This window comes from Notolepis coatsorum (genome assembly GCF_963971535.1).
Source record: "Notolepis coatsorum genome assembly, chromosome: 15".
Lineage (NCBI taxonomy): Eukaryota > Metazoa > Chordata > Actinopteri > Aulopiformes > Paralepididae > Notolepis > Notolepis coatsorum.
In genome coordinates this window covers 51,003,049-51,017,680 of record NC_140179.1, presented here as the reverse complement: position 1 = coordinate 51,017,680, position 14,632 = coordinate 51,003,049, and the positions used below count along the sequence as shown (strand labels likewise).

The following is a 14,632-nucleotide window of genomic DNA, read 5'->3' as shown; positions in this document are numbered from 1 at the left end:
ACCTGCTAAATATAGGTTTTTAATGTATTCTGTTCTACACAACTTTGTTTTCTCCTCTCCTCCTCTCCTTCCCCTTCTCTCCTCTCCTCCCCTCTCTCCCCTCTTCTCTCCTCTCCTCTCCTCTCCTCTCCTCTTCTCTTCTCTTCTCTTCTCTTCTCTTCTCTTCTCTTCTCTTCTCTTCTCTTCTCTCATTTCCTCTCATCCTCTCTCCCCTGCACCTCTCTTCTCTCATCTCCCATCCTCCTCCTCTCCTCTCTTCTCTTCTCTCCTTTCCTCTACTCTCTCCCCTCCTTCGCTCCTCTCCGTCATACTCCTCTCCTCTCTTCTCTTCTCTTTTATCTTCTCTTCTCTTTCATCCCCTCCTCTTCTCTTCTCTTCTCTCTTCTCCTCTTCTCTTCTCTTCTCTCTCCTCCCCTCCTCCTCTCTCCTCTCTCTCTCCTCCTCACCTTAGGTCTTGTAATCGTAGTCTAGAAGCAGAAGATCCAGATGAAGCAGCCACCAGTCCCTCGTCCTCTGGTCCTAAACCGGCTTCTAGAAACAACTCCTTCAGGGACCGCAGCCGCAACCAGTCAGTACCTGCTTATTTATTTTATTTATTTTATTTATTTTATTTATTTTATTTATTTTATTTATTTTATTTATTTTATTTATTTTATTTATTTTATTTATTTTATTTATTTTATTTATTTTATTTATTTTATTTATTTTATTTATTTTATTTATTTTATTTATTTTATTTATTTTATTTATTTTATTTATTTTATTTATTTTATTTATTTTATTTATTTTATTTATTTTATTTATTTTATTTATACATAACACATATTCCTAGTCTACTATGTCTCATGTTCAACTTGTCTCTGCATCACTATCTACATGTCTCCATCGTGACTGAACAGCATTTAATTGAATAGGTGAAATCAATACGGGAGCGTCATTTTCACCTACCGTAGTCAGCTTATTTCATCGAATGTACATTATGCCACTTTAAACCCAGCATTAAGGAATCATTTTACATCAAAATAACCAGCATTCCAAATTATCCAGAACCCTTTGATTTGATAATGTTTTCTATACTAGTGTTCATTGGATGGTTCTCTTTTGACTTTACCTGATCTTGCGTCACATATTTCAGAGTCTCACCAGACATGACAGCTGGTCTGGAGTCAGCTGGTCTAGAGTCAGCAGACATGACGGCTGGTCTGGAGTCAGCTGGTCTAGAGTCGGCAGACATGACAGCTGGTCTGGAGTCAGCTGGTCTAGAGTCAGCAGACATGATAGCTGGTCCGGAGTCAGCTGGACTAGAGTCAGCAGACATGACAGCTGGTCTAGAGTCAGCAGACATGACGGCTGGTCTGGAGTCAGCTGGTCTAGAGTCGGCAGACATGACAGCTGGTCTGGAGTCAGCTGGACTAGAGTCAGCAGACATGACAGCTGGTCTGGAGTCAGCAGACATGACAGCTGGTCTAGAGTCAGCTGGTCTAGTCAGCAGACATGACAGCTGGTCTAGAGTCAGCAGACATGACGGCTGGTCTGGAGTCAGCAGACATGACAGCTGGTCTAGAGTCTCTGTCTTCCTCTCTGGACACTGACATCTTGATTTGAACGTTTCAAATAGTTATTTTCGCTCACAGTCTCATTCTATTCTACATGTTGGCTTCCAGAAAGCAGACAGACTACCCTCGCCCCAAGGGATCTTGAATGGGACCTACAGTGAATGGCCCTTTTCCTGTGTGTTGCATTGCTTTTACAGAATGAGGGGTTGTCCCAACACTGAGGAGAAAATGTTAAATATGTGCATCGTGCCTTTTCTGCAGTTCAGCTGTGACACGAGCCATTCAGAATTGCATATTGCTGAAGTTAATAATGTGTGTGAAGTTATCTTGATAAACATGTGTGTACAAGATGGCAGCTCATTTGAAACTAAAATATGTTCCTGGCAACATTTCTAATGACAAGATTGCTCTGTTATTACTGGATCTTGAGTCATATCTGATCTGCAACGTCTCGTCTGAAAGAAAGAATTTCATTCGACCGCACAGGTTCGCGCACCGCTGCTAGACGTAAGATAATTATTGTATTTGTACGATAAAAGCAGCTCGCTCGTTACAGGCACAGAAATCAAATCAGATTAAATTATTTGTAAGGCCCGACAACACACGTTAATGTCCCCATGGGCCGGACACGTCTTCTTTAAACAAGTCAAGAAGAAACATCACAATAAATCAAGAACAAAGTAAAAACACCAGGAAATCCAAAATAAAATGTAAAATAAATAAATTAAATTAATGCAACACTCCCAGACATATCCCATGCGAAGGTAAGAAAAAACTCACTAAAAACCTAGCAATAGGAAAAAAGCACCACAGGCAATGTGGAGGGGAGAAACCTTAGAAGGGCCGTTCAAGGGGTGATCTCCCTTTTTAGATGTCGGTGATAGTAGTGTTGCTATAAAACAGGTGAAGAAACAGCCCATTGAGAACAGGTCTGAAACAGAGAGGTGCATAATCTGAGTGTTTTTTTCTGCAAAAAAAAACATGTTATGTGGACCTAAAATAATCTCAGTCAACATTTTACTGGCTGTGATGTGTACCTTTAGCGTGGTGTAGTCTTATATACCGAGTTATAGCCAAAGGACTTAACAAAACCTACAAGTCAACAGTTTTCTTCTCCTGTTTGTTCTGCCTTCTGAATCTTTCTCCATCCTCACATCTGCCGGCAAGCTGTTTTCACTTTAGTGGGGGTTATGATTGGAAATGACATGTATTGTGTTAAACAATAAACCCAGCAGGCCAGAGGTCTCCCATCTGAAATAGACCGTTTTCCTCTTCCTGGCTCTTTCTCAGACAATAAGTCAGGAACACACAGTGACACAAAATGGGCACATTTTGTACTTCCCTAAAATCATAGGTAGGGATGTGCATAATGGTTATTCTGAGAGCTGGCTATCCGCTGTGATTAACCGGTTCGCTTGGTCGCTTATTACTATCTCACATGTTTTTACACATTCACCATATGAAATGAATACAAAATAATGATTTAACGGTTAATAATGAACCATTTAACCGTTAAGATTATCCGGTTAGGGTGTCCTGGGATTGGGAGGGGGTGGGTGATCTTGGGTGGGGAGGGCAGTTGAGTTGGGGCAGTGGGGGGGTGATGGGAAGGGGGGGTGGGGGGGCTAGTGTTGTGGGTGTTTCTATTCATTCTTAAATTATGAAATGTGAATAAACACATTTATATATACATAAAAGAATTTGATCAAAAATAGGATATGGAGAGGGCTTCAGCGTTCTTGGTTTTGTTTCGGTAGGTGCTCTTTGGATTAAATCCGGGGTAGGATTCGTTATAAAAAAGTTGAGATCCAAGGCAGCTCTACAAGTTTTAAAATGCCTTTATTTTATGGCTGAATGAATGAAAACTTTATTTAACAGATTGCAGAATGGGTACAATACAGTACGGCTCAAATACACACAATTGTTAAGGGGATGCAGACCTGAGAAAGACGTTTGTCTTGTTTCCATCAGGGTCCCCCATTTTCAATTCATATAGACATTTATGACATACACAACATTCATGACATTTATGGCATTAGGGACATATAGGTATTTAGTACTGATACATTTGTGACATAAACGGTATTCAAATATACAGTACTGTTACCCCTAGATCCTGACAGAGTATATACATATGATGGGGAGGGGACTGTACATTAGTGGGTGGGTGGGAGAGAAATATACATACGGCGGGGAGGGAATATATACATGCGGTGGGGAGGAGACTGTCTATTAGGAGGTGGTGGGGGTTTTGGGCATTTACGGTGGCCAGTTTCGAATTGCAGCCTCTCGTAGGTGCTCTTTAAGAGCGGTTTTGAATGTGGGTAGGGATTCACATTCCTTTACAGCTTTGGGTAGGGCGTTCCACATTGATGTGGCATAATTGCGAAACGTGTTTAGTCCCTTGTTTGAGCCGAATCTGGGTTTAACATGATTTGTTAAGCTTCCTCTGGTGTAGTGGTTGTGGTATTCACTGACCTTTGGGAAGTATTTTGACATGTACATGGGTACCTTAGTCGTATAGTGTATCTTGTAGACCAGGCCCATTGCAAGTTGCTGTACTCTGTCGTCTACTCTAAGCCATCCTAGGTTGTCAAAGTGGGCAGGGGTGAGGTGGGTTCTGAGTAGTAGTCTGACCAGTTTGTTTTGTGATGTTTGTAGTTTTGTTTTAAGCGCCTTTGAGGTGCTTTGGTACCATGAGGTGCACGCATAGTCGTAGTACCCTTGAATGAGTGCTCCTGCCAGAGTCTTCAGGGTATTCTTGTTTACCAGAGAGGAGATCCGGTACAAGAATCTAGTTCGTTGGTTGACTTTTTTTTATTACATTGGATGCCATTTTGTCACAGGAAAGATTTGCCTCTAGGATGGAACCCAGGTAGGTAATTTTGTCTTTCCTTGTGACAATATTTTCACCTACAGTACTGCAACTGAGAAGCCGTCGGTCTTGCTGAGTTTGTTATTTGAACAGAAGAGAATGGACTCTGTTTTGCCCATGTGTAATGATAGTTTGTTATCAGCGAGCCATATGCAGATTTTGCCTAGTTCCGAGCTGAGGGTTTTTTCAACCTGCAACTTGTTCTTGTCAGAGACCAGCAGGGCTGAGTCGTCCGCAAACAGGAACAAGTTGCAGTCACAGGCTGACGACATGTCATTTGCATAAATTAGGAACAGTAGCGGTCCTAGTATGCTTCCTTGTGGTACACCACAGCTCACTGTGAGGGGGGGGGGATAGAGTACCGTTTACCTCTACCATCTGTTCTCTCCCCTCCAGGTAGGATTGCATCCAGCTCACTGATAAGCTATCAAAACCAATTGCTTTTAGCTTGTCAATCAGAATGGAGTGATTGACAGTGTCGAAGGCCTTTTGTAGGTCCAGCATGACCATGCCGCAGTATTTGCCCGCGTCCACCTCTTGTTTGATGTGGTCGTTCAAATAGAGGAGGCATGTGTCAGTGGAGTGGGACGTTCTGAAGCCAGATTGGAATTCGTAGATTAGATTTTTTTCCGCCAGGTACTTTTCGACCTGTTCGTAGACTATTTTCTCCATGACTTTCGAGATGGAGGTAAGAATAGAAACAGGGCGGTAGTTGCCTGGGTCTAATTTGCTGCCCTTTTTGTGCAGAGGGGTCACTCTCACAATTTTGAAGTCCTTGGGGACGTGTCCCCCTTTTCTTTTTTTTTTTTTTTTGTCCCACTTTTTCTCCCATTTTCTATATTTTCTCCCATCCCAATTTCGTATCATCCAATTCAACCCTCCCCTGTCACGAACGTTGTTTCTTGTCTCCCACAAGCCGGCTGCAATGTGGACTAAGTCATACATAGCACAAGTCCCCTCCGGTACTTGAGGTAACAGCAGTCGCATCTTTTCACCTGCGCAGCTCGATCTCTCAGTGGCGAGGAGTAACGCGTGCGAGGCTCACGCTGCCCCCGACACTTCCTGATTCTACTGCGCAGGCGCACCAACCGACCTGTAGGAGTCGCTGTCCACAACGCCCGATCCCCACCCATCAGTTTCCCACCCCCTAATACGGCCAATGTGTATTAGTACGGACGACCAGCTAAACTGAAAGCAATGTGGAGCGCTGGGATCGAACAGGCGATCCCAGCGTCTCCGCATTCGTGGCGAGCGCCTTGCCCACTACGCCACGTAGCCGCCCTAAGGGACGTGTCCCTGTTTTATAGAGAGGTTTATTATGTGTGTGATGACTGGGGTGATGGCGGCTGCTGCGTTTCTGAGGAATTTGGAGGGGATGTTGTCATGGCCAGTGGCCTTGGTAGGTTGGAGGGCGCTTTTTTGAGTACCTCATCGGTTGTTACCATTTCAAGTTTGAAGTAGTCTTTGTGGATCCCTAGGTTTTTGTAGTATGCTACTATGTGTTCTACCCCTCACATTGTTTAGAGAATTTTAGAGAATTTTAAAATAAACCGACATTCGGGCAAGGCACTCGCCACGAATGCGGAGACGCTGGGCTCGCCTGTTCGAGCCCAGCGCTCCACATTGCTTTCAGTTTAGCTGGTCGTTCATACTAATACACATTGGCCGTATTAGGGGGTGGGAAACTGATGGGTGGGGATCGGGCGTTGTGGACAGCGACTCCTACAGGTCGGTTGGTGCGCCTGCGCAGTAGAATCAGGAAGTGTCGGGGGCAGCGTGAGCCTCCCACGCGTTACTCCTCGCCACTGAGAGATCGAGCTGCGCAGGTGAAAAGATGCGACTGCTGTTACCTCAAGTACCGGAGGGGACTTGTGCTATGTATGACTTAGTCCACATTGCAGCCGGCTTGTGGGAGGCAAGAAACAGCGTTCGTGACAGGGGAGGGTTGAATTGGATGATACGAAATTGGGATGGAAGAAAATATAGAAAATGGGAGAAAAAGTGGATAAAAAAAAATTAAAAATAAACCGACATGTTTCGGCCTACACAGGGCCTTCATCATTTTAAAACTTGTAGAGCTGCCTTGGATCTCAACTTTTTTATATATAAAAGAATATCAGGTTAATTCAAAACGACTTAATGATTTGAGTAATCTGGTTAATATTTCCGGTTAACTGGGCTAACCGGGTGCACTTCCACATCCCTGATCACAAGTGTTTCAGCTGTTAGGTTTGAGCAGGAAACCTGCAATTATACAACGGCATGCAAATTTCTCGATTCTGATTGGCTGAAACAGTCAACTTACACGTGGGTATTTGTACTAACCTCACGTTCTTGGTCTCAGGACCCGCCCACAACCGCATTACTATCACTCCGCCATGCGAGTTTTTAGAAGTGAAGCAAGATGGCGGACGAACCGGACAGTAAACATTACGAAAGGATATGGATCAATAGGGTCATAAAGACTAAATGAAAAACGGTTCTGTCACGGCGAATGTGTTAGTTGCTTAAACAATGTTGGATGATGTAATTGATGGGTCATGAGTCATTGTGGAACAAAATAAAAATTGCGCGAATTGATTTATTGATTGATTAATTGCAAAAAAAAAATTACTTTTTTTTTTACCTACTTTCTATAGAAGCAGCTGGGAGGTGCACTGTTTTAAGCGAGCGTGGACTATTGAATTGATTGATTGATTGATTGCTAATTTTATTACTGTCCGCCTTGTTTCCAACTGGTTAAGTTTAGGCCCTCTTTCGAAGTTGGTTAAGGTTAGAGTTTGTCTTTAGAGCAGGGCGATAGACCACCAGCCCTGATTCCAAACTCTAACCTTAACCAACTTCGCAAGAGGGCCTAAACTTAACGAGTTGGAAACAGCTAATTTTATTACTGTCCGCCTTGTTTCCAACTGGTTAAGTTTAGGCCCTCTGTCGAAGTTGGTTAAGGTTAGAGTTTGTCTTTAGAGCAGGGCGATAGACCACCAGCCCTGATTCCAAACTCTAACCTACCAACTAACCAACTTCGAAAGAGGGCCTAAACTTAACCAGTTGGAAACAAGGCGGACAGTAATAAAATTAGCAATCAATCAATCAATCAATTCAATAATCCACGCTCACTTAAAACAGCGCACCTCCCAGCTGCTTTTATAGAAAGTCGGTTAAAAAATTTAAAAAAAACTCTTATAGGGAAAATAACCCCCCCCCCCCCCCCCCCGCTATATAGGGCAAAGAAAAAAAAATTTCCCCCCTATAGGGCAAAGAAAACTTTTTTGTTGTTGTTTTACCTACTTTCTATAGAAGCATCTAAGAATGAAGTTCTATAGAAAGTAGGTAAGAAAAGAAAAGTTGGATGTCTAGTTGAAAGACAGTTGGATGTCTTAGTTTGTTGGATGTCTAGTTGAAAGACAGTTGGATGTCTTAGTTTGTTGGATGCCTAGTTGAAAGACAGTTGGATGTCTTAGTTTGTTGGATGTCTTAGTTGAGAGACAGTTGGATGTCTTAGTTTGTTCGATGTCTTACTGAGAACAGTTGGATGCACTTCCGAGCTGCTTCCATGGAGGCAACTTCTCTTTTATTTTTTTTGGGAACTACTTTTTCTGGCGGATGTTTTTTTCAATAAATCTTCAATTAATGTGTGTTTATTGTATAGCAATAAGGTTGGATGAATGTGCCAGTTGTATAAAAGCCATTACACCACGCGCAGTCGTGGGTTGTGAGAATTAGACCATGCCTAGGGGGGTCTAACGACCACCCCTAAGCATGGTCTAATTCTCACAACCCACTCCTGCGCGTGATGTAATGCTTAAATATACAACCGACACCAGACCGTTAGTGAGTCTTAGTTTTGACTTGTGTCACATGTTTCATGAGTCAGAACACGGATAAGCATTATGACGTGTGTGTGTGTATGTGTGTGTGTATGTGTATGTATATGTATGTATGTACAGTATGTGTGTGTGTGTGTGTATATGTATGTACAGTATGTGTGTATGTATGTGTATGTATATGTATGTATTGACTTTGTCTGTATTCTGGTAGAAGAAACAATCCCCTCTACCACAATTAGAGTTTACCCAAATCAAAAGCCCTGGGTAGATAAATCCGTCCGTGAGGCTCTGAAAGTGCGCACCTCAGCCTACAACGGCGGGCTTGTGACAGGCAACATGAATGACCACAAGGTGGCGAGATACAACGTCAGGAGAGCAGTAATAGAGGCAAAACGGCGTTACAGGGATAAAGTTGAACTTCAGTTTGAACAGGCTGACTAGATGTATGTGGCAGGGCCTCAGAATGATGACAGATTACAAAGGCACCTCCCTCAAACTGAACAGTGACATCTCCTTAGCAAATGATCTCAATACCTTCTATGGGAGATTTGAGGCTGTGAATAACAACACCAGCCTACAAACCACTGCAATGGAGGGGGGGGGGGGGCGCTGCTGATGGAGATTCAGTGTTCAGGATAACAGAACATGAGGTGAGGAGGACCTTTTAAGAAAGTGAATATCAGGAAGGCAGCAGGACCGGACGGCATCCCCGGCCGCGTCCTAAAAGTCTGTGCCGACCAACTGGCCCCGGTATTCACTGACATATTTAACCTGTCCTTAGAACAGGCTGTCATCCCCACCTGTCTGAAGAAGTCCACCATTATCCCTGTACCCAAAAAATCTACGCCCGCTTGCCTCAACGACTACCGCCCTGTAGCTCTCACCTCCATAGTCATGAAGTGCTTTGAGAAGCTAGTGAAGGGCTACATCTGTTCCTCCCTCCCCATCAACCTGGACCCCCTGCAATTTGCATATTACCCCAACAGGTCCACGGAGTACGCCATAGGCCATGTGCTGCACACAGCAGCATCACACCTGGACAAGAGGCAGGGGAACTATGTGAGAATGCTGTTCATCGACTACAGCTCAGCATTCAATACCATAGTCCCCTCCAAACTCATAGCCAAGCTCAGGGACCTGGGCTTGAATTATGACCTCTGCCAGTGGGTCTTGGACTTCCTGACGGGTAGACCCCAGGTGGTAAGAGCAGGCAACTGCACCTCCTCATCCATCACACCCAACACGCTGTGTTCTGAGTCCCCTCCTCTACTCCCTGTACACACATGACTGTGTGGCACAGCGGAACAACAACACAATCATCAAATTTGCTGATGACACAGTAGTGGTGGGCCTGATCTCTGCCAACGACGAGAGGGCCTACCTGGAAGAGGTAGAGAATCTGTCGCAGTGGTGTCAGGAGAACTGCCTCTCCCTGAACGTCAGCAAAACAAAAGAGATGATTGTGGACTTCAGGAGGTCGGGGGTCAGGGACTACAGCCCCCTCAGCATCGACGGGGCACCGGTTGAGAGAGTGAACAGTTTCAAGTACCTTGGAGTCCACATATCCGAGGACTTGACATGGACCACACACATTGACAGTGTTGTGAAGAAGGCACGGCAACGCCTCTACTTCCTCAGGTGCCTAAGGAAGTTCCAAGTCAGTCAGAAGATCCTTAAGAACTTCTACTCATGTACAATAGAGCATCCTGACTGGCAATATCACCTCCTGGTTTGGGAATAGCACCGCACAAGACCTTAGCAGACTACAGAGAGTGGCCCGTTCAGCCGAACGCACAATTGGAGGGGGGCTTCCCACTCTCCAGGCCATTTACAACAAGCGGTGCATGGGTAAGGCTAAGAGAATTATCAAAGACTCCAGCCACCCAAACAACTGCCTCTTTGAACTGCTGCGGTTAGGCAAGCGATACCGGAGTCTCATGGCAAGCACAGAGAGACTCAGAAGAAGCTTCTATCCCCAGGACATCAGGATGCTCAACGAACAATAACACTATGTAACAACCATCAAATGCACTCACAGCACACACATCCACACGCACACACTCACTTTAAACAAACAACTCACTGCAGCACCCACTTTACCCACTTTAGAACACCTAAACACACTTAATATTTATTGGTAAAGAATTTGCACCTCATTACACCTTACTGTAAATTGTACCTCATCCCATTTCTGCTTTGTACTGTATAGTATATTGTATTGTAACTCAGTTACTTCTACTCTGCATTGTACATTTTATATATGTATATACTGAACACTTTGTCTACGTACTTGACTTCTATGACTTCTATTTTATACTGCTATACTTATTTTATACTTATCTATTTTTGTCTAGCACAGTCCCTGGAGCGTAACAGAAAGAAGCATACAGTATGTACTTCTGTATGACAACTAATAAAGAAACTTGAAACTTGTATGTATAGTATGTATGTGTGTATGTATGTATGTGTGTGTGTGTGTATGTACAGTATGTATGTGTATGTATGTATGTATGTATGTATGTACATACAGTATGTGTGTGTGTATGTACAGTATGGGGACATGGGGGGCGACAGTGGCTCGGGAGGTAGCGCAGTCGTCTGGTAATCCGGAGGTCCACGGTTCGATTCCTGCTCCTCCCGGGCAGTGTCCTTGAGCAAAACACATAACCCCTAATTGCTCCTGATGAGCAGGTTGGCACCTTGCATGGTCGCCTCCGCCATCGTGTGTGTGTGTGTGTGTGTGTGTGTGTGTGTGTGTGTGTGTGTGTGTGTGTGTGTGTGTGTGTGTGTGTGTGTGTGTGTGTGTGTGTGTGTGTGTGTGTGTGTGTGTGTGTGTGTGTGTGTGTGTGTGTGTGTGTGTGTGTGTGTGTGTGTGTGTGTGTGTGTGTGTGTGTGTGTGTGTGTGTGTGTGTGTGTGTGTGTGTGTGTGTGTGTGTGTGCGTGCGTGCGCATAGTCACACAGTGCACCTCTATAACATGTCCATCCTATCTGTTGTGTGACGTGGTTTGCTGATCCAAGTAGAGCAGAGTATATTGAACACAATGTGGAGTGTGGCGCTCTCGGTTCACAACAGTGATTTAGAGACGGCGCTCTCTTCAGGTGGAAACCTTTGCCTCACGCTCAGACGTTTTCTGTTCATTAGTCGTGTCACATCGCAGCTTCTCCTTCAGATGCAGTGTGTGTTGATCTGACTCCAGATCAGCCTGGATGTCTCACCACAGTCATGTCTTGTCCTGCCTCCAGTCCTGTTCCCTTGGTAAAGCACAGCATGCGGCCCGAGATAATGGCTCACGAAGGGCAGTGTTGGAAAGTACTTTTACTCAAGTACGGTACTTAAGTACAATTCCGAGCTACTTGTACTTTATGTGAGTATTTTCATTTTAGGGGACTTTATACTTTTACTCCACTACATTTCAAAGGAAATATTGTACTTTTTACTCCACTAGATTTATCTGAACCCATCAGTTACTAGTTACTTTGAAGAAAAAGGATTTTGCATAGAAAACATGGCAAAAATATATGAAGATTATGTACTTTCACATTTGAAGCCTGTCAACTTCAAGAGGACGTAATCAGAGCAGCATAACTGGACCACATACCACTTTAACACAACCTTTAATCAGAGCAGCATAACTGGACCACATACTGTACCACTTTAACATGACCTTTAATCAGAGCAGCATAACTGGACCACATACCACTTTAACATAACTTTTAGAGGTCAATGGATCGAGGTTGGAACGCTCCCAAGCTCTGGAATACACAAATATTATGTAAAATGCATACTTTTACTTTAGATACTTAAGTACATTCAATAGGAAATACTTCTCTACTTTTACTTAAGTATAATTTGAATGGAGTACTAATTTACCTGGGTATTTCTACGTTTACTTAAAGGATTTGCCATCTACCCTGGAGTTAGACAAGAAGATACATACCTTTTTTATTCTCTGCATGCAGTAGGAGTAGGAAGACGCGCACTGTTAGCCTAGCTTAGCGTCAGTCACTGGAAGTAGGTTCCTCCATTAGCCTAGTTCCCAACGTCTTCCTACTCCTACTGCATGCACAGAGAAGAAAAAGGTATGTATCTTCTTGTCTAACTCCAGGGTAGATGGCAAATAAGCTAATTTCCCAAAATGTTGGAGTTTTCCTTTAAGTAAAGGAACTGTGTACTTCTTCCACCACTGACGAAGGGACATATTTCTGCGGGTTGTTATTGTGACGAGTGGTTCAGATAAACACCTGAGTTGGGTTCGGCTTCCTGTCTGGAAAGGAAGTGGGGAGTTCTGCTAGTTCTCAAGAGTGGGGCTGAACCAGGACACCAGGCGCAGAATGGACTCTGGATTTATGACATTGACTTAGGCATTCTGAGTTCTTGGGCAGACCAACACTCATCCGTCTTGCACTGTAGCTGCTGAGTTGTGGAGCAGAACTCATTGCTCCAAAAAAACAGATGCTGAGACGTGTTGAAGCAGAGGAGTAGCTGGTGATGTTAGTGTCGGCGGGGCCTGGCCTGTCCCCAACACCAATCCTACAGTAGGCTCTGAAACACTTCATATGTTGGCGGCGTTTGCGGGCTGCTGGCATTTTGTGAAATGCATTGTCACTCAAAATAATCTGGCCTCTCTACTAGTGAAAAATCAGAAGCCTACTGTTTTTCTTTTTTTATGTTTATAAAACAGTTTATTTAATTATTTACATTTACATTTAGTCATTTAGCTGACGCTTTTATCCAAAGCGACTTACAAATTCTGTACGACAAGTCATCAGGAAGGGCACAACTCTATCAGCTGAGTAACAATGTTCATCAAAGTGTTGGGTGCTACAGTGTAGGTTAGTTTATTAGGACAAGTGCATGACAGTAAGGTTAGTTAGGGTTAGATATCTTTTGTATATTCTTTGATTTTTTTTTAAAATTTCAGATAATGGTTGAAGTGCGTCTTTAGTCGACGGCGAAAGATTGGACGGGTTTCGACTGTTCTAACTGGGGTGGGTAGTTCATTCCACCATTGTGGGGCAAGGACTGAGAATAGGCGGCTTCTCTTTGATGACCCTCCCGGAGCACGGATAGGAGTAGGTCTGAGGCGGCCAGAAGATGCAGAGCGTAGGGGTCTTGAGGGTGTGTAGTTGGAGACCATTGACCGGAGGTAGGCGGGATCGGTTCCCTTTGCCGCACGGTATGCTAGGTCGAGGGCCTTGAAGCGGATTCGTGCAGCAATGGGGAGCCAGTGCAGGTCCCTAAGAAGTGGGGTGACATGGGCCGACTTCGGTAGGTTTGAGATCAGGCGGGTCGCTGCGTTCTGAATGAGTTGAAGAGGCTTGGTGGCAGTGGCCGGGAGGCCAGCGAGCAGTGCGTTGCAGTAGTCGATGCAGGAGATGACTGTTGATTGGACGAGGAGTTGGGTGGCTTCTTTTGTCAGGAAGGGGCGGATCCTTCTCACGTTGCTCAGGAGGAATCTGCAGGTTCTGGTTGTCGCTGCGATGTGAGCAGAGAAGTTCAGCTGGTCGTCGAGGACAACACCAAGGTTCTTGGCGGTCGGGGACGCGGTCACAGCTGCATTCTCGACTGTGATGGAAAGGTCGGTCAGGGGGGAGGATTTGGCCGGCAGGTGGAGCAATTCTGTTTTGCTTAGGTTCAGTTTGAGGTGGTTGGTCGTCATCCAGGTGGAGATGTCAGAGAGACAGGCCGAGATCCGCTCAGAGACGTGGATGGGAGGGAAGGAGAGGAAGAGTTGAGTATCGTCGGCATAACAATGATACGACACGCCATGAGACGTGATAATGTTACCCAGTGATTTAGTGTAGAGGGAGAAGAGAAGGGGTCCTAGGACCGAGCCCTGGGGGACACCCGTCCGCAGGGGGCGGGTGGCCGACAGGGTCCCTCTCCATGACACTTGGTAGGAGCGGTCATTGACGTATGATGTCAGCCATGTCAGCGCAGAGCCAGCCACTCCCATTCCTGCGAGGGCCGCGAGGAGGATCTGATGGTGGACTGTGTCGAAGGCTGCAGATAGATCTAGGAGAATAAGGACAGAGGAGAGGCCTTTCGCTTTTGCTAAGTGAAGTGCCTCTGTGACTTGAAAATGTAAAGATAATTAAACATATTATCTGCGCCCTGAGAGAGGGAACTGCGCCCTGAGAGGGAGGTTCGAAGGGTCAAAGTGGGTATCAAACAGGATTTAAACTGTGGATATCAAACAGGGAAGTTATAGACGGCTTTCAACTGTTAAACAGTAATCCAGAACTATTTTATTGCACTGCACTATTGCACTATTTTACTCTGTCTATTCTATTTTACTCTTTTTTATTATTGTCTATTTTTAAAACTGCAATAGAATCAGACCATAAACAAGGTGGCCTATTGGGATGTTGG

General features: G+C 44.6%; 1 protein-coding gene across 1 annotated transcript in view; it reads left to right on the top strand.

Moving 5' to 3' along the window:
- Positions 1–14,632, top strand: part of plce1 (phospholipase C, epsilon 1) — a 228,888-nt gene that overhangs the window by 111,788 nt on the left and 102,468 nt on the right. The window contains 1 exon segment of the mRNA XM_084331001.1: positions 452–568. Within this exon segment, the coding sequence (XP_084187127.1) occupies positions 452–568 (117 nt within the window).